The sequence below is a fragment of the Lates calcarifer genome, linkage group LG1, assembly GCF_001640805.2.
Source record: "Lates calcarifer isolate ASB-BC8 linkage group LG1, TLL_Latcal_v3, whole genome shotgun sequence".
Classification (NCBI taxonomy): domain Eukaryota; kingdom Metazoa; phylum Chordata; class Actinopteri; family Centropomidae; genus Lates; species Lates calcarifer.
Genome location: NC_066833.1, coordinates 22,488,389 through 22,514,617, shown reverse-complemented (window position 1 = coordinate 22,514,617; position 26,229 = coordinate 22,488,389). Strand labels below are relative to the sequence as shown.

Here is a 26,229-nt window from a genome sequence, read left to right as displayed (position 1 = left end):
TCATCTGAAATCGTCACTTGTGTCCAGAAGCCCCCACAGATCAGAGATGTGGGCAGACGATGTTGTCAGTTGGTCAGGGAATTAATGTGTGGCCACTCCAATAGAGAAAAAGAAAACATACCAAGATGATGTATATTTTAGTACGCCATGGAGGTGAAAGTGTGTGATATGCTGCAAATAAATCTCAGTCAGACATGACAAGTGGATGCCATGTCAGCCTGCACTGGTAACCCTGAAATGATTTGACAACATCACACCTGCAACGGCCATTTCACAGAGCAACTTAAGGCCTCCCTGAGCTTCAAAAATGATGATGATAATCCTTAGTAACAGTGCCAGCTAAAGTGTCTTGAGGCTTGAGCATGACCCTAGTGCCTGGAAGATGAGAAACACTCCCACTAAAATGAAAATAAAATTTTGGGGGGGGGGTGTTAAATGGGTATTTTGTCCTTCTTTTTGAAACAGAGCAAACACCCTGTTTTCTCTTGCTTTCATTTAGTGTTATTTGTGATGAAAGGCCTAATGGGAATGTACTTCATTAATTTTAGCCTCACATGAGAATTAGGAAAATCTTTACCATGTGATATCAGACTTTGCTGTCAGGGGGGTGCTTGGGAAATACTGCATATACCACTGTTTCTCTCCTCACCCCTCCACACCTCTCTCAGGCACTTTTCCTCTCTCTCTCTCTCCTTCCTCCCTTTCCTTCTTATTCACTGTATTATCACAAGAGTGCACAGCTTAGGAAGACTAATGGCTTGTTTGGTGTGCTTAATTTAATATTGGACCCCAGAAGGGCATTTATTTATTTATTTATCTTGAGCAAATAAATTCAAATGCACAACCGATTATAAGTGTTGTGATAACACAGGCAGACGTCCGCGGCTGTATTCGTTTCCCAGGGGAGAGAGACGTTGGGCTTCCCCCTTACAGCCGAGCCTACAGAGAGCAGAGCAGCTTTCTAACCATTCAGACTGATTATATATTGAAGTCACATTCAGATTCCCACTGAGATCTGTCAGGATGAGGGAGTGCAGGTGTCTGAAATATACTCCAACACCACTATTCCCTTTGGCTTTGAGTATCGATCCTCTGCACGAGGCTTTAGATTAGCCTATTCTTATGCGCTTGCCTTGATTGACACTGACATAAATTGTGTTTTTGAGCCAGAGCATATGGGTTAAATACAAAGAATGTGTTACCATAACTATGATCAGTCAGCACCAACAATGCTGATCTTCATTCTCTCTGATTTCGTTGGTGTCATTATGACAGGCTATTAATAACAACAGAGTATCCAAAGACCTAGATAAACAACACACAATGTAAAAGTATCGTCTCTAGTGTGCACAGATGTGGTTTCCTGTCCTCTTCCAACACTTGAGGGAATATGCTGGGAACGCCTTGTGTTTCCTCTGTCATATCTGCTTTAATTTTAAATCATCCATGCATTTTGACAGCAGATGTGGAGCAAGTGATCACACAGATAAATTTATTTATTTATTTATTTTTTAGTTTTTAAGGGATTAGATTTGAATTGTAAATCCTATTACACTCAAACCCAGAAAGTGAGCTGGGGGCGTATCCTGCTCGGGCTCACCCATAATCTCACTGCTCTGGCTTTAATTATCTCGCTAGATTAGATCCATAGATCATTAGATCATGTTACATAGATCAGACCATTAGATTAGCTTACATGATCTTGGCCGGGGCTGTTTATTCAACAGTATGTTGACAGGACTCAGCAGTGCGTCATCAGTCACCTTTCAGAGCTGTCGGTATCAGATGAGTTATTGTTGAAATGTCAGAGATGTTGATGTAAGAGAAATGGGAAAGGGGTGCGAGTGCTGTAGTTTTCTCCTCACTTTATCTGCTTTTCCATGACAGCACAAGCAACATGGAGGGGTTTTTCCTTTGCAGGCTGGGAAAAGCCCTTCTCTTATTCCAGAAACATCCAAAGTGGGTCAGGCAGGGCAGGGCTGACAGCAGTCTACAACTGCTGCTGCAGCTGTGCCCGTGTGTGTCCTCTGTGCTCTGTTTGCCTTGCACTGAGCAGAACATGTGTCTTTGCACACGCACAGACAGAGAAATGGCACAACAGAAAATAAGACGGGAGGGTGAATGAGGGAGCTTTGGGAAAAAAAAAAAAAAGAAATCACAACCTTTCAGTGACAGTTCAATTTATATGCAGAGAGGACTTCTGCTGCAGAACAACATGATTTGAGATCTTACGGTTCTGTTCTGATGCTTGTTGTTTTCCAAGGAAACCCCCTGCTGCTGCCAAACCTCCACTCCGTTTCCCTAGAAACAAAGAAGTGGCATGTAGAAACATACAGTGCCTCTATAAAAACTAATGCCAGTGTGACTGGGAAAGTCCAACTGCAGCGGAGGCTGGATACTCCTCAGTAATAAACAACACTTTTGTTATAAAAGGAGAATATTCACACGGGCAAGGAGAAAGAAACCGAGAGCAAAGAGACAAAAAGACAAAGAGTTACAAAAGAAAGACAAGTCAAAGACCCACTCAACTTAGGGAATTCCACAGAGACAGTTTCAAAGCAGTTCTGGATTTTAAAGAGTGCATGCACCGTATCAAGCTTGCCTGACAGAACTGAAGACGCTGTGTCATTCTAAAAACACAGGGCCTTTCCTCTGTATCTTTGCATGCAATATTTCTATCCTCGCTTTCTCCTTGTCCTTCATCCGCATTGTGATTTTAGAAATTGCCTCACTTACTCTGCATTTTATAAAGAATGCACAAAAATACAAGAGTATCTCTGTGGTGTTAAGAATGAAGGATATTAAATGATTTTATCAGATCCATCTGAGACGTTTTTATCTACTGGCCATAAGTAAGTTTGACCTTCAGGATGAGTTGTATAAATGGGTTGCCAGCTTTGTAAGTATTACAAAACCCATTATGTCATAATAATGTATGCACTAGCATACATGAATATCTGATGTTAAACTGTCTGTCATAAATAATGCCCCTGGTATTTAAGGATGTGATTGAATTCTAGACATATTCACCCAGACACCCCACAGAATACGATTATATGTCAACTATCATAAATTACAGAGACTTATCTCACACATTTTCACATTGCTTTATGTTTTTTTTTTCTTCCTTTTAGTTTTATTCAATTTTGATAAATTAGCTACAATTCTACAGATTTTCATCTCATCTCACTGTGGCTGCAGCTCAGAAATACTGAAGCTCGAAACTGGAGGGGAAATCCGTGTGTGTGAGAGATATACTGGCTCGCCCCGAGGAACACAACCAACATCACATGATTTATAGCACAATGGAGGAGCCAAGTTCACCTACACACATACACACACACACACATACGCACAAACATAGATGTACACACACATACAGACATACACAAAGACTGAGCATCCACATAGCCACCAACCAGTTATGCAGTTTTAATTATTACAGATTGCCTCCCACTGTTGTGTCTTCAGAATCAATCTCACTCCCCCACATTGTTTAAATGCTGTTGATCAAAGTCATTAATTGATCGCAGGTTAGCCGACTTTGTGTGTCTGCACCAGAATATTGGCTGAAGGGAATTGTGCACTCATTAAAAATCCATATGGAAATGTGTGTGCAGCGCTTGTGTTTGCATGAACGAGTTGTTTCTGTCTATGTGAGTGTGTTTCCCTGCTCTCCCTGCTGTATGAAAACTCACTCATCTCCACCGTCACTAGGTTGTTGGGATCATAGGTGTGGTCATGAGGTTATACTGTATGGTGGGTGATCACTAGATGCTTATGTCTTGTGTTTTGAAAGCATCATTAACGAATGAAATCAACCATGGCCATTGTTATGATCTCCTACTGCTGTTTGCAGTGGCAATGACTGGAAGACAAAGTAATAATGAAGAGCGAGAGAGTGGTTGAGAGTGAGACAATAAAGGCAGAACTATGTCTTTGATGCAACACAGATTAAGTGATTTATAAAGTACTGAAGCACTGAAACAGTTTGTAGATTAATCAGTTAATCAGTCAACTGAAATAAAATAAAGGAAGTGTTTCACAGTTTAAGCTCGAGCAGAAATTTGCCAGAGGTATTTCGATGTTTGTCCACATGTATTTTCTTTTCAGCCTTCTATCCCTTTACTTTTCACATTTCACTTTGCCAAGCATTTTTTGGTTCCAGTTTCTAGAGTGAAATTTGTTCTTGTCGTATAGCACTGTAAATGGAATATGTTTGGTTTTTGGACTTCTGTTTGAACAAAACAAGATGTCTGAAGACTCCAAAATTGAGATGGAACATTTTATTGACTAAACTATGGGAACCCATTTTGACCATTAAAAGAAAAAAAGATAGATGAACAGCAAATTCTCATTTTAAGTCAAGGATACAAGATGGTAAACCAAATTATGAGATACAAAGTCAAATATTTTATATAATATCATATATATTTCTATGTAAAATGTTTAATGAAAGTTTTATTAATTGCAGCCCTAACATGAAGTTGTAGGTGGATAATGGAGTCAGGACAATAATAAGATGGCTGCTGTATCCTGTTTACAGTAAGTAAAGTGTTAGAGAGTCATTTCCAGTTTGTCAGATATAAAACCCAGCAAACAGAGGGCAGATGATTTCTGCACAGTGACATCTGTCTCTTGCTGAGTGGCTGCAACAGTTTTGACTGTGCTTAGTATTATTGTAAACCAGAGAGATACTGTCACCATCCTGTCAGGCAGCTCAATGCGTAGCTTAGACACTCTGACAGCCAGATTCTGCTTCAGCCACCTTTTCATTGTTCTGGTGAGACGACAAAGCAGTGCTGCTGAATACAGTTATATTGTTCAGATTCACCAGGATAGAGGCATTTTCTCCCCTTTTCAGGCAGCAGCGAAAGGTCTCAGAGCTACCTAATGCCATCACCCGACAGAGCCATTTCAGAAGAGACTGCCTTGAGCAGTACACCGAAAAGAAAAAAAAAAACCCTCTCTACCCTCAGCAAGACCTCTTGAGTTCTCCTCTGTGGCTATGCTCTCTCTCTCTTTTTCTCTCCTTTTCTTCCTTTCTCCCTCTTGCACAGACACACACACACACACACATATGCACACTTGCAAGGAGCATGGTTTAGGCTCAGGTGAAGTTGATTGTTCACCTCCCCAGGGCTTTCTTAGAATGAAATCTGGTGTGATAGCTGTCTCCACAATAAGACTAATGTTGATGGTGTATGACCCCAGCGGTTGTCCATGCACATACCCAGACACACACATACACACACACCCAGATGAAGAAATATTGTTGGACGACTTGCGCACAAGCAATATTTTTCCAGAGAAATCCCAATGTGCAGTCACATGCAGGTTTATTAAAATGTATCCTTTTCAGTTTCCTACCTCTTTACTTTTTACATTTTCACTTTCTTCCTGTTATTACAAACCCACAATATGCCAATTAAATTGCAACATGACCGGTTGAGCTGTATTGGCGCTGGGCAATTTAACCGCAGCAGTGATTTATTTACAGTAGCTTTGTGGCTAATTCCCCTGTTGGGTCAGCTAGACGTGGCAGAGCACAGACACTCTCACATCCTACACACTAAGAACCCAGAGAGGGTGCTGTTGGGTTCATTATGGGAGTCAGGCGACCGCAGATTAATTCTGCTGCCTATAATTGGATGGCCTATCTCTGAGCATGGCGGGGCTTATGTACCCGAAAAGTTGGCTGCAGGATTTGACTGTGAACATACGCAGGAGTTGGAAAGTACTGTGAAATAATTCAGCACAGTGTTTCACGGTGTTTTGCAGTGAAAACATGTTAGAACAATATAATACTATGTAATATACTCACTTTAAGTACACAGTTTGTTTCATGAAGTTCATTTGGTTTACTGTGGCAGTCCTTCTAACACACTTTTCATCATTTTGCCAATCGCTAATGTCCATCTTTGCTGTTTTTCTCTTTTTTTCCTCTCCTGCAGATCCCCAGCTCAAGGGTATAGTGACCAGGTTATATTGCAGGCAGGGATACTACTTGCAAATGAATCCCGATGGCTCTCTTGATGGGACCAAGGATGACAGCAGTAATTCCTGTGAGTATCTTGACAGTGTCCGTTGACCCTCTAGAATAAAATTCAACAATTTCAAACTCTTATGACACACTGCTTTGTGCTTGCACACAATCCACTGTTACAGTTCAAGAGGTTTAGTGCATTGCTCATTTCCCAGTCTAGGTTTATTCCTCAGGTGCCAGAAATGAAGCAACAACCCTATAGTCATTTTCTCAAACCTTAAGGCCAATGCTTTACTAGTTTGGAGCAAATGTCTTCTTTCATTGCAGCTATAGGATCACACAGATTTGCCCTCCTCCCTGAGAGGGAAAGTGGACCAGGAAACAGTAGGCTTAACAGGGAGAAAAGGGTATTATTAGCTTGTTCTGGCACTGCTCCTCCAGTGCTTCAGGCTAGGTGGTTAATTTGATTCCTGTGCTTGGTGCTAACGCTGGTCTGACACTCTACATTGTGTCACTTACTCCTGTCAGTGTGAGGAGATGTGGCACATGTCACATCTGATAGGGTTAAGGGATTTATTGAAACAGCGGGATTGCATATAATGGATATATCATATCATTAAAACAGACGCACTGACATCTCCCCATTAAAGTTTACATTTTTGAAACTGGCCAGAAGCCACCAAAAAACAATAGTCGTATAGTCTCTTAGCCTTCCTTCAGGCTCCAAACCTGCCAATACAGATTACTTAAAGGGTGAGCAGAGGTCATTATGTGCCTTTAAGTCTTCCATATACACACACTTAATGTCACAGCCAGGCCAGTCCTGTCCTGTTGATTCTCTCCAGTACACAATAGCCATTACCTACAAGGCCCAAGGAGTCTGCTACAACAACAAAGGGGCTATTAAATCTGCCATGCACCAGTGGTGGCCCCAATTACAGCCACTTCTAAGGTAGCTCTGGGTGACCTAGGTTATGCTAGGCTAGTCACGTTCACCAGCCATGCTGCAATTCATCTTATCTAATGCAACAGCTAGCTATTGTATTATCTATGCTTTGTGAAGCATTAATGATAGGAAGCTTGCATTTGGATGATGAATTACACTATAGTGTTTTTTCCCCAATGTATCTTATATTCACCTAATGGTTAAGTCTGTCTGTTTTGGTTTTATTTTTAAGTATGTGTGTTTGCCTATTCACATGTGTGTTTTTCAGCTTTGTTCAACCTTATTCCTGTGGGCCTCAGAGTTGTCGCCATTCAGTCCGTGAAGACAGGGTTATACATCGCTATGAACGGAGAAGGCCACCTGTACACATCAGTAAGCATTCTATTCTGTTCTATTCTTAATATATCTGAGCATGTCTTGGGAGAGTGCTTGATTATGTTTAAAAGAGGAAATCATTTTTTGTTCCACTGTGCATACAAAAACCTACATTACACATTTATAAAGAATAATGAGACATGTGTTTGGGTCTGTATTACATGTACCTATACCATTTACCTATATAAAAACAGCAATTCAGATATAGATGTAGATGGATATATGTAGTTAACTGATCAGTTTTCACGTCAGGCTCTCTTTCCACGCTTTCCAATAAAGGTCCCTGAACATGTGCCAGATATTTACCACATATACAATAGGATAATTGCTTTTCAGTAAAGGTTAGGGATCCCATTAAGCAGAAATGCACGCATACAGATTTCTATTTATCTGGTTAAATGCTTCCAGAGTTTTCCTTCCATATGAAAAAAAAAAAACAAACAAACAAACAAAAAAACTATATTAAGTGACATAGTTCAGGCAGAACACACATTTCGCTCTCCCAAATGTGATCTGCTGCTGTGCTATCATGGAGTATATTACAAAATATCAGTCTTTTGGGTCTGTTAGTCAGTTAAAATGAATTACACATATGCTACTAGCGAATGAATTATTTGATGCTATGAGACATGTGTTTAGCATAATGTAAACGATACCTTAAATTAAGTGAAATTCAGAGCTGTTGGGACATTAAAGGAGCAGCCATTCTTTTTCACTACAGTATGTAGTCACCCACTGTTATTGACTACTTCTCTTCAAAATAAACTAGGCTTCTGCAAGCCAGACAGCCAAGGGGGTGATAAGACCTCCCCAAGCACAGATAGTGCCTCTAGTCTCACTCCTCCACCCTGTTCTCTCCCAGTCATTCAAATCAATCAGCAGAAAGAACATTGGGAGTAGTGTTCCTCTCCCAGACAGGAGTATTCATCAGAATCACTGTCTCCTCTTTCCTCTGCTGTCCTCATGTTCCCAATCCTCAGAGTGCAGAGCAGGGACTGCCATCTTATTCTTCATTCATTACCTTGGAGGTTTAGAGGGGCCACTTCTCTTACTGTACAATGCACTGGTATTCCACTGGAATTCTCTAACACTTAATCACTGCTTGACGTAAGCCATGAAATTAAATTCAGCTGAGGAGGATTGACCTAGAATCCTATGGATTTTGTTCAGGAATTGCATAGTGGAGATTATGAATTAATATATACTATGGGAACACTATTCTGCATAACACACCAGAAGACATAATTGAACAATTTGTTGATTACACATAATTTTTTTCCCTTGCAACACATTTGACTGCACAAACATTGCACTTCAAAATAATTGATTTGCATACCTAAACATACACACAAGAAGGTTTTTATTCATTCAGTTCATCCAACCTTTATTTATACAGAATCGTCCAATGAGAACACTTAATTCTATTTTGCACTGGTGCCCTGTGTACACAGGACAATAAAAGCGAAAACAAAAATCCAAAATTTGTGTGGGATTAATTGTTTCTGTACTTGCTTCCCATAGACAATTGATGAAGAATTGATTGTAGAATCGTGCATCTGTATCATAACAGTACATACATTCATAGTTCCAACTGTATTAATCAAAAATCTGTCCACATAAATCTCAGATTCTATTATACTGTATGCACAGCACGACAGTGCTATAGGGGGTAGATAAAACAATCATTTCACAATAAGCAAGTAACTGACTCACTATGTTAAAAAACAGCACACAGCTAGGTTATGTTATATCCTAATTAACGATGTTTATCAGCCCCGCTGCATATGACCAACCATTCATATCTCTGTTGCTTAGATTCAACATGTGATTGCTCTTCTTTTTCATCCTCGCAGATTTGCCTGTGTTTTGCATATGCTCTATTTTCCACGCTTCTCCACTTGTCACTTTCAGTAGTTATGGTATTTTTGATGCCTGCCATTCAGTCTCCGATGATTTGCCGTCTCTGTAGTAAGCTGACTGTTGGTGCTGTGAAAACTCACATCTAAGTGTTGATTGCCAGACCTGCATTATAACTGATAAATGCTGCTAATTGGCATTCAAACTAAAATCTTTCTGCAGCAGTGTTTGTATCTGTGATTATGTTACATCAGAGTCTTTTATCATCAAGTGTTGTTATGTTGTTTTTTTTTTTTCCCCCACTAGCCTCTGGTCATGTTTAGTCCATGCAGAAGTGCTGTGAAGTGGGTCTCATTGAGCTCGGTTGGGGCACCGTGTTCCTTCAGCGTAGCGTGCTTTGCCCCTCTCTTCACACAGCTCCATTTGCAGCTTATTTCTGTGCTAATGGAGGTTCTGATCAGACCTCAGCTATCCACCCACTCAGGTCTCTTTTTGCTCCTTAGTGTGTGAATTACTCTGATAATGGCAGCCTTGTTAGATGTTCTTCATCCTCCTCCATCTCTATCTTCACCTTCCTCCTGTCTCTTCTATGCTCCTCTGTAAACAAGGTACAACCATTACTCCCATTATCACTCCGTTCCTCTACAAGTGCAGATCTGACAGTCAACCTTTTCTACCCACTAGGGGTATTTGATTATAGCCCACTCACACTTTCCAAATCTACTTTAAAGGTTATATTAATGCAGGAGAGTGTGGGGAAAGTCTGCAAAAACAACTTGTTTTTCCTGGAAAAAATATTATTTTTCAATGTGGAACAGATCATTTTTATTAACTAGAATTCACTTGGTCACTTGTATTCTTTCACAATATTAAATGCATTACAGATGCTTTTACTGTGATGACGTACTTTGATAATGAGTGACACAGATGAGGTGAATCAAAGGAGAGTCCCACTCTTTCAGAAAATAGATGAAGAGCCCATTCAGGGCCTCTAGTAGTGCATCATATTCTTTTGTGAGAGGCACCCAAGGCGCAGCGTGCGGCTCAAATGGCAGAGATAGCATCAAAGTGACTGTGCAGCCTGGCACAAAGGACACACCATGGAATAAAGGAGAGTTCAATCATCTCACCCCTTTTCAATCTGCTCCTTTTGTATCTGAGCCAATAAACTCCCGGCTAATTTCTCCTCCAGGCAGCTCCCTGGATCAGGCATTTCCTCTGAAATGCCCCAGCTTGTTGTAGAAGGTAGCGGATATACAACTTATGCTTAACTGTAATAGAACTCTTTATGCAAAAACAAGAATATTTTAAATGAGATAAAACATGAAAACCGTAATTATTCTGTAGAGACTGTGATATTAAATCCCTAAAAGCAAACAAGGAAGTGTTGGATTGTTAAATTTTCTTACACATGATGAAATGGTGGTGCCAGAAAATGCAACTCCCTAGTGCTGATTGTGTTGTCGTTTTTCTGTCCTGGTAATGCAGTCCTCTACCATCTCTCAAGTGTAAAGGTTGGGCATTTCATGGTTGGCTGGTTTTCTTTAGAGCCAGCTCCCCTTTCCGTCACTTCCCCAGACTCTCTCACTGCAGGCTTTCTTTATCTGGAGCCTGCACTTGTTAGTGCTACCTTTCATGATTGTCAAATTGACTTGCCACATCACTTGAGTGGTCCTTTTAGAAATGAAATCCTTGAGAGGGCCAATCCGGAGCACTGCAGTGGCTTTAGCTTCACTTGTTAGAGGCTATATCATCAGCAAAGTGAACACAGAAGACTGAGGGCATCTGCTTCCTGTAATGCCCAATTCAGAATGTATGAAAGTTCCAAGGAGGTTGATGTGAAGGCTCTCTCAGTTTGCATCAGTATGAAAATGAAAATGCAGGGCCACTATGTGTAGGGAAGAATAGAGAAGAGCAGCTTATTCGGGAGTCAGTGGTGTGAAACCAAGAGAGTCCTTTGAGAACACTCAAGCCAGGAGTCCCTCATGTTCGGGTATTTGATATTTTCCTTCCAACATTCTTATTCGTCTTAGGCCAGTTTTCTAAAGCTGCTCTTATATGTTCTGCCTGTTACGAACACCATCCCATCGATGCTCTTTGCTCCCTTGCTTTCATCTTTATCTGTCTTCCAAAGGTGTGTTATTTCATTGGTGAAGAATTCAGTTCCACCTGATATTGAAACAGCCTTTTAGTGTAAGATCACAGGAGATTAGGGCTTTTAAAAAAAGATCAGTCTGAGATGCGTACACATTTAGATTCACATTTTATCTCTTATGCTGCAACTAATGATTATACCCATTGTCAATTTATCTTCTGATTATTCCTTTTGGTAATCTTCAAATGTCTTGTGTTGTCTGACCAACAGTCTGAGATGTTAAGTAAAGAGAAGCATTGTGTTTAGCTTTCACACCTAAATAACGCCAACAGCCAATATCTTTGAGCGAATGCAGAAAAAGACAGTCCCAAATCAGAGGACGCTATCTTAGTTTATTAGCTGTGTTGCATTTTACAGTTTTATGTAACTGCTCTGTTGTTGTATGAATTGCTGCCACGCAGGAGGCGTGTTCCTGCAGAAACAAGAGTCAATGACACAAATTCTTCTAAACTATGCTTGAACCATAGAGATCCATTGTGCCTCGATTGTCAGATGAATATCTTTTTCATTTTTCTCTCTAATTTAGCTAAATTATTGGCCAAAATACATGTGACTGTTGCTTAGCCGTTTCTTTCAGAACCACGGACAGCGCTGTTTGTTGTGTGTAGGTGCTGCTGGGATTGTATTTAAACGGAGCAGAGGAGAGGAACAGACAGAACATGTTCACTTGGTTCAGTTTCTTAGCCTGCTTGCTTTTTGTGGATGTAAATAAAGCTTTCAGCTGTAATTCCATTCACCCCCCCCATTGTAGCAGTCCACAGACAAGGGAAACAACAGAAAGGTGAAGGTACAGTCAGCCAGAGAGAGGGAGCGAGAGCCGCAAACAGTAAACAGCTGTTTCTATGCACCTTCCCCCAGTTTATTTTGAGTGATTATTGTGAATGCTCTGATTATTACATGTAAATTAATAATGTGTTGTTTGAGATGTCAATTTAGTTGAGTTTTAACAGCAAGTACTTAGGCATTGTCCAGTGTGCTCCAGACGTTGTAGATTTTTTGTGATGCATTTAGGGACTTTTTCCTCTCCCAGGCACCCCACCCCACTCCTCCAGAGCAGCCCCCTCCCTGTGTTCTGGGAATGTCAGATTTTACAAATTAAGCACTGCAAGACACCACGTGCATATGAGCACATGTGTATGCGAGTGTGTTTATGTATGTGTTGAAGCTACATGCAGCATCGGTGCCCAACAGATGGCATGTTTTATCAGTGTTGATTGCAAACCTGCCATCGGTGAAAAATCTACTCTCTCACAGTTTCATGGGTTGTATTCTGGAAGGATAAACACTGAAGGTGATGGTGGTGGTGATTGGGTGGGGAGGGGTGTCATTTAATGTAAACGGAGCCTCTAGCATTTAGATGTGAATTACCTACAACTGCTAAGTAGTCCAACTGATATTCACACTTTTGATAAGTTACGTAATATAATTAGATTTAAAATGCAGTAACTTTTCTGACAGAGCAAGTGTTTCATTATTTATCTCCTTGATGTACCATAGCAGCATGAGTGTTGGGAAATCAGGCGTAAGTGACAGTGTCAGTCAACATTATCTTGATTGCAGACTTCTCACAAATTTGAAGAAGTGTCACTGTTAGCTTGGCAGCTTTGAGAGGGTAAGAAACAGCTAATATTCTGCTTTAAAAAAGTGGCAATTGGGTCAATTGAAAATTTCACTTCACCCCTCAATTATGAATATGAAAGAAAACAGGCATCACGTCATCATTTGGTCTTAAACTAAGCTTCTATAAAGTTTCCCATGTGTGTTTTTAACCACTTGAACAAATCTACGGACACACATGAAAACACAGTACAGTAGTCTAACAGCAGAGTAGCAGAGAAGGGTGCTGACCATAATATTTTCACATTCCCACAGATTTCTGACACCTATAGTAATTACTCAGATGATTTTGCCTCCAGAGGAGTGTCAAGCTCAGAGCTGATGTGGAGGGGGCCTCATTATTTCCAAAGCGTTGTTCTCTTCAGCCTTTAATGCAGTGTCAGTGTCAGGAAGGGTGGCGGTCATAAGGGCTGGAGGGAGAGCAGCTTCATGCATTAATGAACAACAAGGTCGGAGGTAGGCATCAAAGCTGAACTGGTGAACTGTTGGCTGGGGCCAAGAGGAGCTAAGAATAGACTGACCAGTCCTTCGGCCATTTAATATTACTGTTGTTATTAATAGCTCTCTAATGAATATACACTCTTGGCTTGTTATACAATCTCTGAGAACACACATTGGCTTAATATTGTTATTCAGGCACCTTCCTTTTCTTGCAGAATCGTGTCAGTTCAGTTTGTTCTAGGGAGCTGTAGTTTGGCTTGTGCCTGTAGAAAAGCCAGTTTTGCATCAAAGCAGTGAGTCACTCCCCATAAAACAAGGAGTCCCCCCACAGTGCGTTTGGCTTTACCTGTGGGATTGATGCCTCTCTTAACAATAACTCATAAATACACAACGCAGCTGATTTGTCCTCTATCTCTTTCCAGGTCAACAGCTTAAGGTCTATTAATGTCACATCGCCCCCTGTTCCTCAATCACTCTCTTATTCCCCTGTTTATTTAAAGCAATTAAGAGTCGGCAAGTGCAGCTGTTTTCTGAATCATTGGTTTGCATGACACATACTGTATTTATGATACGCAGCATAGCAGAGCAACGACTGAATGTGCTGGGAGGAATATCAGAGAATATATGATGGATCAAGGAAGTCTTGTAAGACTCAAAGACCATATCATCACCATTAACCTACCAGCTGTGTAATGTACATACCAGAAGGTGGGGGGCTTTTAAATTCAAATTAGATTTTCCGTGAGCCTTGTCACAGTAGCACGCTACCATTTTATCTCTTTTATCTCTTAACTTCAGTTAACTTCCTGCAAAGGTCCCCTCAGTAGTCTTGGTATATGGAGCATTATGTTACCTCAGGTGAAGTATTGCTTGCATAGCTGATTGGCATCAGCTGCTTCATTCATGCCTCACTATCAGTGTCTTGTTTGTAGTCTTCTTGGCTACCAGCTGACATTCAATCATACTTTATATCCTTGCTTCACAATTTATGTGCCTTTTTGCGCTGGCAGTTCAGATTAGTTCCCTGATCAGAACCTTCCTTGCTGCTCAGATTCTGTCGGAGCTTCCTAAAAGAGCAGAGCCTTTTCCATCAAAATTAACATAACATAAATTGTATATAACTGTTTGCTATAAATGGTCAGCACCTTAAATATCTACCCCTGAAATGATTTTTGCTAATTTCCACCTCTGGTCCTATGCTTGGTTGCGATTCTTCTCTTTTCCTGAAACCTAAAACATACTGATGGTGTCTACTAACATACTAACACATATCTTTGCTATAGCACAGTGTTGCATTTACATCACCTGGAAGTACAAAACAATTTTTCAATGAAGAGACAAGCTTTTGTAAGAGCTGCGTTACATGTTTTGTATTGATGACTCTCATCTGAATGTCACTCTCTGAACAGCTCTGTTTTACATGTTAGCTTTCTATATTGGATCCCTTGCTTTAGTTTTAGTGCTTTGCTTTGCCAGCGCTACACAGCATTCTCTCCTTTACTGGCCAGTGTTCTGTACAGTGTACTGTACAAGACCTTTGTTGCACATTTATACAAATGTTCATGCTGGTTGCTCTGAGAACCTGACCATCCCAGAAACCCATCTCTAAAGTCATTTCTCTGTCTTTATAGAAGCATGTTCCAGTTGTATTTCTCCTCCCAGAGAGGGCTGACTTTCTACCATGGTGGCCATCAGCCAACTATTGATCTGTTCAGCTAGAGCTTACACCGAATCTCCCTCATCCATCTGGGATAATCCTTACATCTCTATTAAAATGGAGTGGCCAAAAACACATAGACAGTGTTTAGTTGGCATGGCAAGGATGCTGCAGTGATGGCTATAAATTATGTGCTGCTGACAGATAATGAGAACGCAGGAGACTGGAAAGAATATAAATAGTGCTTCGACTGGTTGGGAGAAGAGGGGTTTGGGGAGAAAAAGGGGAGAGGGAACTCTGAGGTGTGTTTGGCAGGGAAAGCCCTGCTGTGGTCAATATAATCACTGTAGCATGCAGACAAACCGCTGCTTGTTGCCCCCATTTGTCTGTTGCTCCTTCTGCTAAAAGCATGCACCATTTTGAGCAACACAAGAACACATCGTTCAACAAAACAGACGACCTTTTAGAGACACACAGAGGATAATAATTCTTTAATTTATTAATTTCAAATCATAGCACGTTAATAAAAGCCTTATATCAAATGCAGGTTCTATTACTTCTTTCTACTGTGGCTACAAATGAAAGAACAGTGAAAATGTTATTGATCCCATCTCCTCTCTGTGATTATCTTTAAGAGATAATCTTTAGCTATGTCCATTTCCATAAGGGAGGTCCCAATCTTTTCATATGGGCTAGACTGTGGAAGCCTACATATAGACTTTTTAATACCTCCACCTGCTTCTTGATCATTACACAAATTGCCTGAGTTGTTGGATCCCAAATAAGATGTTCAAAACCATGCTAAATGACATTTTAATTAAATGTTTGAGTACCAATCATGTTTGAGTATGACCACACATGCTGTGCGGCCGCCTAATGAATTGTATTTTTGAGTGCTTGAATCAAGTGACTTTAATCATGAATTGATGAATAGCAAAGGAAACATTAAAGTGTTCAAATGGACAATCGGCTGTGATTCATCCATTAGTGAACTCTAAAACATCTAGCTAAACTTTATGTCATTTGTTTTTTGTATTGAAAGAAGGACTACAGTGAAAGTTTTTTTTTTAATCAATGGAGTGGTGCTTTACAATAATGCAAACAATAAAAACTACAGTATCTATATAAGTGAGCTAATGTAAGGTCATCCTCCCCTTCCTCTTGGGTAACTGTTTCAATATCTGCTTTCTAGTAATGACAGTGATGGTCCACCTTGATGACCTCAACAGGGATGCTCACAGTTGCTTTTGTGATTTCAAATGTCTTGTGTACATATGTAATTAAACTATGAGGAACTATGATGCTGCCAACTAAACATGCACTCACGAGAGCTTTTGGTTAAAGTCATGAATTGATATTTACTTTTGTTTAATGTTCCTCCGTAGTAAGCCCTAACAACCATGCGCCCTGATGCCACTGTCACCCAAGCAAACACTGCCATGTGTATTTGCTTTTGTTTAATTAGGACTTCCCATAGCTTTAAAACCTCAGACACTACGTTTTCATCCAGGATGGCTGTGGCCCTTTCAGTTCACCCCTCTAATAGTTAAACAATTTAAAGAAGCTTATTCATGTCAGCAATTAGTATTACTCAGTGATTCAGTTATTTGTTGTTTTCTTAACCTGTGGTCCTACCTGTCTCTTCTACCTTGAAATAGCCTCAGCAGCCAGCAACATTTATTCATACCAAGCCCTCCTTGTTTCCACTGCTGTTGCCTGTGTTCTTGTGTTTTCCTTTGAAACAGCTTGAAAAAAAAAAAGTGTGTTCATAGAATGGGCCTTTATACTGCTTAGATTCAGGCTACTAGTGATAAACAAACACACATTTTTACTGAGCATGTTTTCATTGGTGTGTGCGTGTGTTAGCACCACTGAGCAGCAGAATAAAGGAGAAACAGAAGAAGAGTAGGCGCAGCGAACTGGGAATTCAGATTCTCATCTTTGTTCCTCTGTGACATCTACAGAGGAAATGTTAGCATGTAGAAATGCAGATGGCATCATTGTCATTTCTCCATGAATACTTATTGCAGCAGCTATCAGAGCAAACACGTCTAGCCTGTTCACTGTATTAATGACCCTAGTTCTGGCCTAATTGCTTTCCCAGGTGTGTAAATGTCAAGCACCATGCAAATACAACTGGCATACTTGTGCTTGTTGCCTCAAGAGTGGTGTAATGTGCAAATGAGCAGTGGAGGGTTGAGGGCTCATAAAGCAACAAGTACTACCTCAAGAACTAGGGAATCCAAACAGTAACAGGATGTGTATCACTTGCAAGACAGTGCACTTGACAGTTCTCTAGGCTAGTTCATTTTGTTAGTGTAGTTCTGTTATCACAGTTTATGTGTGTATGTCCTCAGCCGTTCGGATGAGCTTGTTCAGCCGTGGGAGAGGTCATTCTATATGTGGCAGGGTGTCACCCGAGGTGTGATAGAAAGTCCACCACAGGTGAGGTCCTGCCTATGCCAACATACAGGCTTTCAAGGGAAGGCTTTTAATTAATAAATATTGTTGAAGTCAGATAAAAAAAATTTAAAAATCAAATGAAAAAAATACCATGTACACGTTGATTAACAAAAAAGAAAACACACTACATAATCAGCAGCTCATTTGCATGTTCTTTACTTTTTGTCCTCACCTCATATCGCTAAAATAAAGGCAGTGAACTGTGTTTTTTGCAACAGGAACTTGAAATCAGAGAGGAAAATAATATATCCAATTTACTGCATTTATTAAAAAAACCAAACATTTTTCAAATAAGACAAGGAGCAGTCTAAAGAGTGTGTTTGAGATATTTTTCTCCTACTTGACAAAAATAAGTCATAAGTCACAGTAAATAGAGTTCACATAAACTATTCACTTATTTTGGTTTATTCATGATACTATTTCGTGTCAAGGAATGATCCATACTGATACATTTCTCAGGGGTTAGGGCAATTTTCTCTTGGTTCAAACCACAAAAGGGCTTTTGTGTGATGCCCATGGGGTTGTTGCAGGTTCAAGTCTTGCTCTCAGTAGCTGGATCAAAATGCGGGGGTGGTGTGTGTGGTTTTCTGTGACAGAAGTGCCGTCAGTGTTCAGCCTCCCTGCAGGGGTAATAGCTGTAGTCGTCTCTTTTCCTCCACAAGAATCCTTCTGTCTTTTCTGCTTCCATCCATGAAATGAAAGTAACATTTTATCAAGCTTCACCCCTGGACATGTAAAAATCAATACAGTGAGAGCTCTTACAGAAGGATCGTAAATCATGAAGAGTCATTCTCTTACATCTGAGCTAAGCTGCTCTTCACACTGTGAGCCATTGAACACAACAGCTACTGCCAGGGAACCAGATATTGCAAATTCGGTGACAATGGTGTTTGTGTGTCCAGTACATATGTGTTTACACATACTGTAATCGCTGCAGCTAAGAGTTACACTAGTCATACCTCTTACAAAACTGTGATATATTTTCTTCTGTAGTTAATCAGACATCTGTGTGTGAAATGGCATTCTTTCTGTGTGGAAACCCTGCCTTTCTCTTCTTGTAAGAATAGCTCTGACCTGTTCTTGTAAATGTTTATTTATATTTATTTTTTTCAGCTCGTGGTTACGATACTTAAACCACAGCCTCACTGCAGAGGGCAGCAGGTCAGAGGAAGTTATTGTGTGATACATCCACGCACATTGTTCTACTAGAAAGACATTTAAACTAGCAAATACACACAGTAAAAGGAAACTTACACTTGTATGGCTCTCCACTGTCCATTATCTTCACTTTCAAACTCATCACACACAATTTCCTGCTAGCAAACACTAACAATGGCTGTGGTACCAAGCTCCTGGACTGGGTCTGGACTCCTCCTTTTCTCTGGAGATGTCCAGAGTTAGGAGATATAAGCCTCTGGCTGAGCGTTTTCTCTAGAGAAACAAGAAGCTTTTCCTCCGTGCAACTGCACAGCACTGCGCAGCTCTATCGGTGGACTTTCCCATGGAAAAATCTGCAAGTGATGGGAGGAAAATCACTGCCTTATCTGAACCTGAGTGGGGCTTTTCATTGAACTTCAGTGCTTGTTGTAGACTGTCCATGGATGCCATTAATCTTCAGATTATTCATTGTAGCAGAACATCTCAGACCATAGAAATTATTGACTTTGTTGTTGAATCACCAGATCTACAGCTTTATATGTGTGACAGACAAAGTGAAAAACAACCAGAGCAGTGGACTGATCACCTCCTCGATGGTACACTGGGTTAGGTGATGGGGAGAGCTGCCAGGCAGCCCTTGTAAGCTCAAATGTCCATTGAGGGTGAACCGGGAACATGTCCCTGTCACTATGTCATGAGTCTTCAACTCCCACCTCTTGAGGAATGTTTCCTGCATCTCAGCAGAGTCTGGGGGCATGGAACCCAACTGGGCCAGTGCCTGTTGTGGTGACAATCCAAGAAGACTGAAGGTGAGCCAACTTCCACAGCAGAGGTGAGGAGTATATTCGACAGAAATGGGATGCTGTAGGAGAATACACTTATTCCTGTCTAAGGTCCTGTGATAACAAGGTTGCCTGTCTGTTGAGATCTTAAACCATGTGGAAGGATATAGGGGAATATATGGTTCATTAAGCATGGTGGAGCAAAACCATATGCTAGGAGGAGCAATTTAACATTAATTTGAACCTGGATAAGAGCCAATACAAGAGTTAACTGAGGCTATGTTGGAAGATTTAGAAGTCCTTGTTAAAATTTGCGCCACAGTGTTTTGAACAAACTGGAGCTTCTGGGTGTTAGGAAGATGTGTGCTAAAGTCTGATGGTAAGCCATGCTTTGAAATAGTTCAATTATTGCAATGTTACAGTGGTGGAAGGAGATAAATGTGGTTTTGACTCTGTTGAATGATAGGTCCTGCATCAAAGGTTGTTTATGGTTTTCACAAGGGAATTATATACAAATTAATTAAGAACTGATGGCACCTGTATGGAAGTGACCCCTTCGAGGAAATGCTGACAGTGCTGCTCTGAGAACCATTAAGAATTTTCCGATATGCAAAGTGAAAATGATAAATTAATTGAGACTGTGAATAAATAGCTGTGATCCTGAGATGATATCACCAAGTTGCTGATTAGCATTCCTCCCCCTAAACTGTGTTTGATCCCTTTGATGCTGAGGCAGATTGCGTGTATTGTAATCATTCTTTGGACAGTGAAATTGTGAGATGCAGGTGATAACTGCAGCTCAAATATGGCAGTCCCACCCAGCCCATCGTGCCTATCAACAATTTATGAACAGCTTTAATGAGAATCTTTGCGTCTCTGCAGAATTTAAATTCAGTGTGTGGCATCTGAAAAACAAACTCGCTGACTGCTTGATTGACAGGATTTGGCTCGTGGTTGAACAGCTGATAGGCAGGCTGGGTGGCTTTGCGTTTCCTGTCTGGCTGACTGGTTGAATCACTCATCCTTCCAGCTGTAGCCAGGCCACATTTGATCCTCAGAGAGAGACAGACTGTTGGGGAATCCTCTGCTGTCTTCCCCTCATGCACAGACACTCAGGTTGAGTGCTCTGGCTGCTTGTCAACAAGGTTTCAGGAGAGATGGACACTGTGAAATGGCCCATGTACACTCAAATTTCAAAAATATCAAGGAGAAAGCAGGAATATGTGCAACCATATCCCTCAATCCTATTACAGAAGGAAATCATCAGCTTTAATCTAGCTCTTTAGATCCAGCTGTTATGGTCTACAAGTTTACTCAACTGCAGTTCCAACATCTGGCATTACGTACATCTGTCATCACACATGTAGTAGTAACTGAGTGATATAACTTGGTTAACTGTTCCTAACGCCAACAGTAATAGTTATGTCTACTTACGTAATGCTCTGGCTTCCAGATTATGCTCTGCACTACAACCCTTTCCAATGAATAATAACCTCATTGTGCCCATTTATGATATTACTGTCCATGACGACCTCTTACATCCCTCAGAGACACAGACAGCTGTAATCTGTTGGGCTTGATTTATATAAACTAAATATATTAACTTATAAACTTAGTGTGTTAAATCTGGGCATTAGGGCATGTGTGTAGCCAACTATAGCCATCCTGTTTACAAAGGAAAATATATAATTTTTATTATATAGGGTAAATGGTCTGTGGAGTTGTGCATTAAAGGACCATGCCAATATGTTTGCATGTTTCACCCCCGGAATTACAAATCATGTATAATTTTTTCCTTACCATTTCTCAGTTCATAGTGCCTAGTTTTACATTTTTTGATTCATTTTCCCCACAATTCCAGGCTTAAAACTTTCTTAGATTGTATATTATCTACCACAGTGAACATCAATCTCCATGCATATTTGCTGTCATTATAATTATAATTATCGTTGTTGTTGTTGTGTTGTAATACTGTTTAAATGCAGCATGATTTGGAAATTGTGGATATGAAGCGGTATATTTCAAGAGTCTGGTACAAGATTTGTATATTACACATAAAAAATAGTAACTAACCAGCTGTGGAAGACACTGTTGGTAAGAATCACCAGTTTGTCAGCCACATAACTGTAATAACTGTATAAAAATTAGGCAAAATTTGACACAATACATGAAGGCGGATAACATCCTCCCCCTCCAACAAAACCTCAACAACAGCTCTTATAATCCCTGAAATGTTCATTTGAGATGGCCCCTGTCCAGCCTTTGGCCCCCTGAATCATTCCAACTCCCCCTCCCTCCAACAGCATACCTGGCATCAATTAAACCATGAAAAATTTGTGTTCGCTTGTATTTGTGATAAGAGGTGGTGCACAGGCACAATTTCATGCCAAAAACGGTACCAAAATTGCACCGCGCTGCATTTTATCTGCATAAACACAACCTCTGCTGTGCAGATCCACCCACTCAGTACAAGGTGTCAGGTTAGAGCCACGAAATTGCCAAGAAGAGGAAAGGGCAAAACATGCAGGTGTGCCTGACAGAAATGGCATTGCACCTGCGTTTGCGCTGTCTCTGCTTGTATGAAAATAGAGCTCTTTATCCTTCAGCCAGAGGAGGGATTTATATGTAGTTACATTTCTAAATATTTGTTGCACAGTACAGTTCAGTTCTTGCCTATGGGAAAGCTCAATATGTAGAAATATCCTTAAACCCTCAAGACTATGAAAAAATGTAGTTCAGGAGAGCAGGACATCCCTGGCCCATCATGAGATGTGGGGTTATCTTTAAAAGCAGGGGACATTTCTAACATCACTGTGCTGGCTACATCACATTATACATGTTTATATATGTGCATTATTATGCTGCAGATAGCTCACACTAGTGAAGCCTATCACCGGATTTGTTGACAATAATAAAAATACAGATTATCACCAAGCCTTATCCTTTAAGACTTAGCAATGACATTGAGACAAATCTTGATTTACAAAATCTTGGTTGGTTGAACCTCACAGCTGCAATAGGCCTGTAAATGGAGAGGGGCCTGAATTTTTCCATTAACAACAACACCGGTAAGAAAAATAAAAGTTACCCTGGAAGCTCAACTAACAACAAAAACAGCAGCAATGACACCACTACCAGTAAAAATAAAACAACATTACTCATGTCCTTAAGAAGACCAACACATCTAATGTTAAAAGCAACACCAACAAACTCATGCTTTGGGTGTTGTGGTTAAAAATGAATTAAGAGAAAGGAGGACTTGCTCTCGCCTCTTAAACTGCAAAATGAATAATCGAGAGCTGAGATATAAAAGATGTTTAAGTCTAAACTAGTGAGAGAGAGAGAGTCACTGAGAAGTGAATCTGCAAGGAGACTCACACACACACACACACACTTCCTCTTTAAAAAAAAACAAAAAAAACAAAAAAAAACTGGGACACTGTTCCTGAGGGTGTAAACAACACAAACAGAGCAGAGACAGAAACACACACAGAGAGGAGAAACAGCTCTGTACTGTACCTGCAGACACACCTCTCACTGTTTTCTCCCTCTGTTAACTCTGCTTTTCAATGAGTATACTTATTTCTTTTGTGTGAGCTTGGACTTAAAGGAGTGTGCACATGTAGAAATTAGCGTGTGTGTGTGTGTGTGTGTGCGCACCTGTGTGACATATCTGAGATATGCTTGTCAGCTTGTTGCATAGGGCAGAAAGCTGGCTTTCCTGACAGGAGATGACTAGCCAATCTAGTGAAACTCTGGCTGCCTTGACACCAGTCTGGCACCAATTTACAGATCAACAGCGGCAGAGTGGACAAACATACACATGCACTTGAAACTCCGCTGATCCAGGTGTGGGTGGTTGTGCTTTATTTGTGTGTTTCCTCCCCAGCAGACTCTCCTACAACATTGTGTGTGTGTGTGTGTGTATGTGTGTGTGTGTTTTTAGAATGAGAAACACATTTTCTCTCTTAAAGAATTTGCTGTGTTTCTCAATTATTTATTCCAAAGGCTTACAATGTTTGCCACCCTCCAGACGTGGCTTTTCTAAGTGTGTTTACCCAAACTGACCCCAATTAAACTGGTGTTTGATTTTAATGTCTGCCATTTTTAATCAGTTTAGGCTGGTGTTTGTTCACCCAACAAATAATGGAGAAAAACTTCATTTCAGTATTTCACTAGCAATTTGAACACTTCGACACATATTTCACTTAATAGTTACCAGAAGTCATATTTCAGGTTGAACTGTCACCACTAAAAAGACGATTGATTGAAGAATTTGGTGGTTAGTCAGATAATGTAATGTTAGATAGATAACTGATCAGTTTAAACCACTGTGCTTGTTTAATCATGGCATTCAATTTTCAACAAATTCACCTCATAGTATTTGGAGTCTCTTGTATGATCAGAAAAAAACATAACACCAATAAAAATACCCGTGGCACATGTTTTAAACTCAGATCACAACCTAAATCTTTACTAGACTTTGCATGCCACCATTTCGTCTCCTATTGAGAATAGCAACACTTGTGTGTGTTTATGTGTGTGTAGATTGAGCCAGGGGAGCTGTACTGTGCCGGTGTTAAAGGGTCTCTGCCTTCAGGGAAACTTTAGCGAACACTTAAGTGCTTCTGGTGGCCTGACACCTTAAAGGTGTCACTGCTTTTTGTCATCTCTTCAGTGAAAAGTATATAGTGTGGTGTTGTGAGGTACACACATTTTAAAAATGGTTATATTTCAAAAGTAAACTATCTTAAGGTTTTGGTGTGCAGTCTGCTGGCTTATTGTTTTTATAGCTGCAGACATGGACATTTTTAGTTACCTATCCACTTAAATGAATACAGAAATAAAATCTCTTTATGTTTACAGAGTACAGGGGGAAACTCTGCATATTTATATTTAGATAATATGATGCAAAGTACATAAAAAATACAGTTAAAAACGTGATTTAGTGATCGTGTGTTAGAAAAAAGAATGAGAAAAACAATTAAGAATAATGAATTAAGTTGTTTGCTATATATTGGCTGTTTTTTTTTTTTTTAATGAGTTGTGATTTCACCGCCTGTCTTTTCAGCATTAACAGCAGCAATTAATTTGGAAGTTTTGTTTAACATTCTTGTGATATCACACACAGACGGGATGATTCATAACCATCATTTAGATCTGTTTTCTCCAAGTCATTCATGAAACATTGGTATTATCCACATTGCCACTGAATTGCAGATGTCTTCATCAGTTGTAGCTAATAATTTCTGACAGTTCAGATGTGATACAACATTTGAGTCGGTGTTGCAAAGCATGACAACATGCACTTTCGCTGTCTGCACATCTAAAGATCTGTGAAGACAAAGAGCGAAGTTGAGAGATATTCCTTTGACATTGTGACTTTGAGGCTCAGCCAAGAAATCACCTTGATCTTACTTTGACTTCTGTCCAATGTTTCTATTCTGTCACGCTCAAATCTGCAGGCTCTCACAGCTCCATTTTTTTTCCCATAAAAAATACTTTTTAAATACTAACTTCTGCCTCTAATTTCAGTTTTTTGAGTTAGTGCCTGATTTCAAATGTTCTGAGATCTTAAGTTATTGTCATGTACCTGTAACCATAAGTGAAAATTTCTTGTCTGGACTTTCTCCTGTGATAATCCACCCATTTTACCAGCACGTACACCTCTAGTCTTGTCTTGTATTCAGATCATTCAAGAAAAAAAAAAAAAAAGGAAAACCAATACTGTAAACCGTCTGTGTACACAATTCAGCCAGCTGTTAACCGGCAACTCTCCTCAGTTGGTCCCTGTCTCCTCTTTCTCCTCCGGGTTTGATAATCAGACAGGCCTGCTGAAGCCCCCATTGTCTGCACACACTGTCGACGTGACTCTTATACATATGAGAGCAGCTTAGCATTGTCAATGCAGCTCAGCTTTCTGGAGGTTGACCTTTTTCCATGGATTAATAGGTTTTATGCTGGCAGCATTAATAAACAATTTCTTCGTTTCCACAGTAGGGTAGTGAGCAGTCACTCTGCATATTAATGTACGTCCCCCTCCCCCATGTAACATCCCCCTCACCTACTTTTAGGTGGTCATGCTGGGCAATCACGACCTGTTTTGTGATATTTTTTTTTAACCTTTTTTCAAAGAATGTTTCTTTCAGAGTGAGTCCCTTTTGCTCTCGTCTTTAAATGCCTGTTCACTATTTTCAGGGCTTCTTATTTTAAACTCCCACTCTCTCCATCTGTCTGTATCCATTTGCCTCTTTTTAAAAAAAAAAAAAAAAAAAAAAAAAAAATCAGTTATTTTTTTTAACATTCAAACTGTTCTCCTCCCTGGATCTGCCCCTTCCCCTCAATCACACTCCTTTCTCTCTCTTAGCCACTGTCAGTCTTTTATTGCTTTGACCGCTCATCTCTCCTTTATTTCCATCCCTGTCTTTTTTGCTTTGGTGACTGGGGCTGATTATGTGGGGCTGAGCAGTTTTGGCCCTCACGCTGTCTGTGGCCAAGGTCAATTACAGCCTTCCCATTCAGAGCATGGCCAATCACGGGCCAGGGAACCACTGATGTGGAGCGCCAAGTGGGGAGATCGAGCGAGAGGAAAATCAACCGTTTGGTGCCACAAAAATGATTCGATTTGCCACTGGTGTGAAAAGTGTGTGCTGTGTCTGAGTCTGCTTCTCCTTTTTCTTCTTCAATGTCACCCATATTTTTCTAAAATATTAGTGGGTAGCATCATACAGCAAACAAGGTAATACTGTGTCTGATTTGAAATTATCACATGGCAAGCTCACAGCTGTTCAA

The 26,229-nt window shown here is 40.3% G+C and overlaps 1 protein-coding gene across 2 annotated transcripts in view; it reads left to right on the top strand.

The window, feature by feature from the left end:
* fgf14 (fibroblast growth factor 14) overlaps positions 1–26,229 on the top strand; it is a 92,871-nt gene that overhangs the window by 58,360 nt on the left and 8,282 nt on the right. For both annotated transcript variants that reach the window (XM_018702675.2, XM_018702676.2), the window contains exons 2-3: positions 5,955–6,065; positions 7,201–7,304. In XM_018702675.2, coding sequence (XP_018558191.1) covers positions 5,955–6,065; positions 7,201–7,304 — 215 coding nt within the window. The remainder of the gene's footprint in view (positions 1–5,954; positions 6,066–7,200; positions 7,305–26,229) is intronic.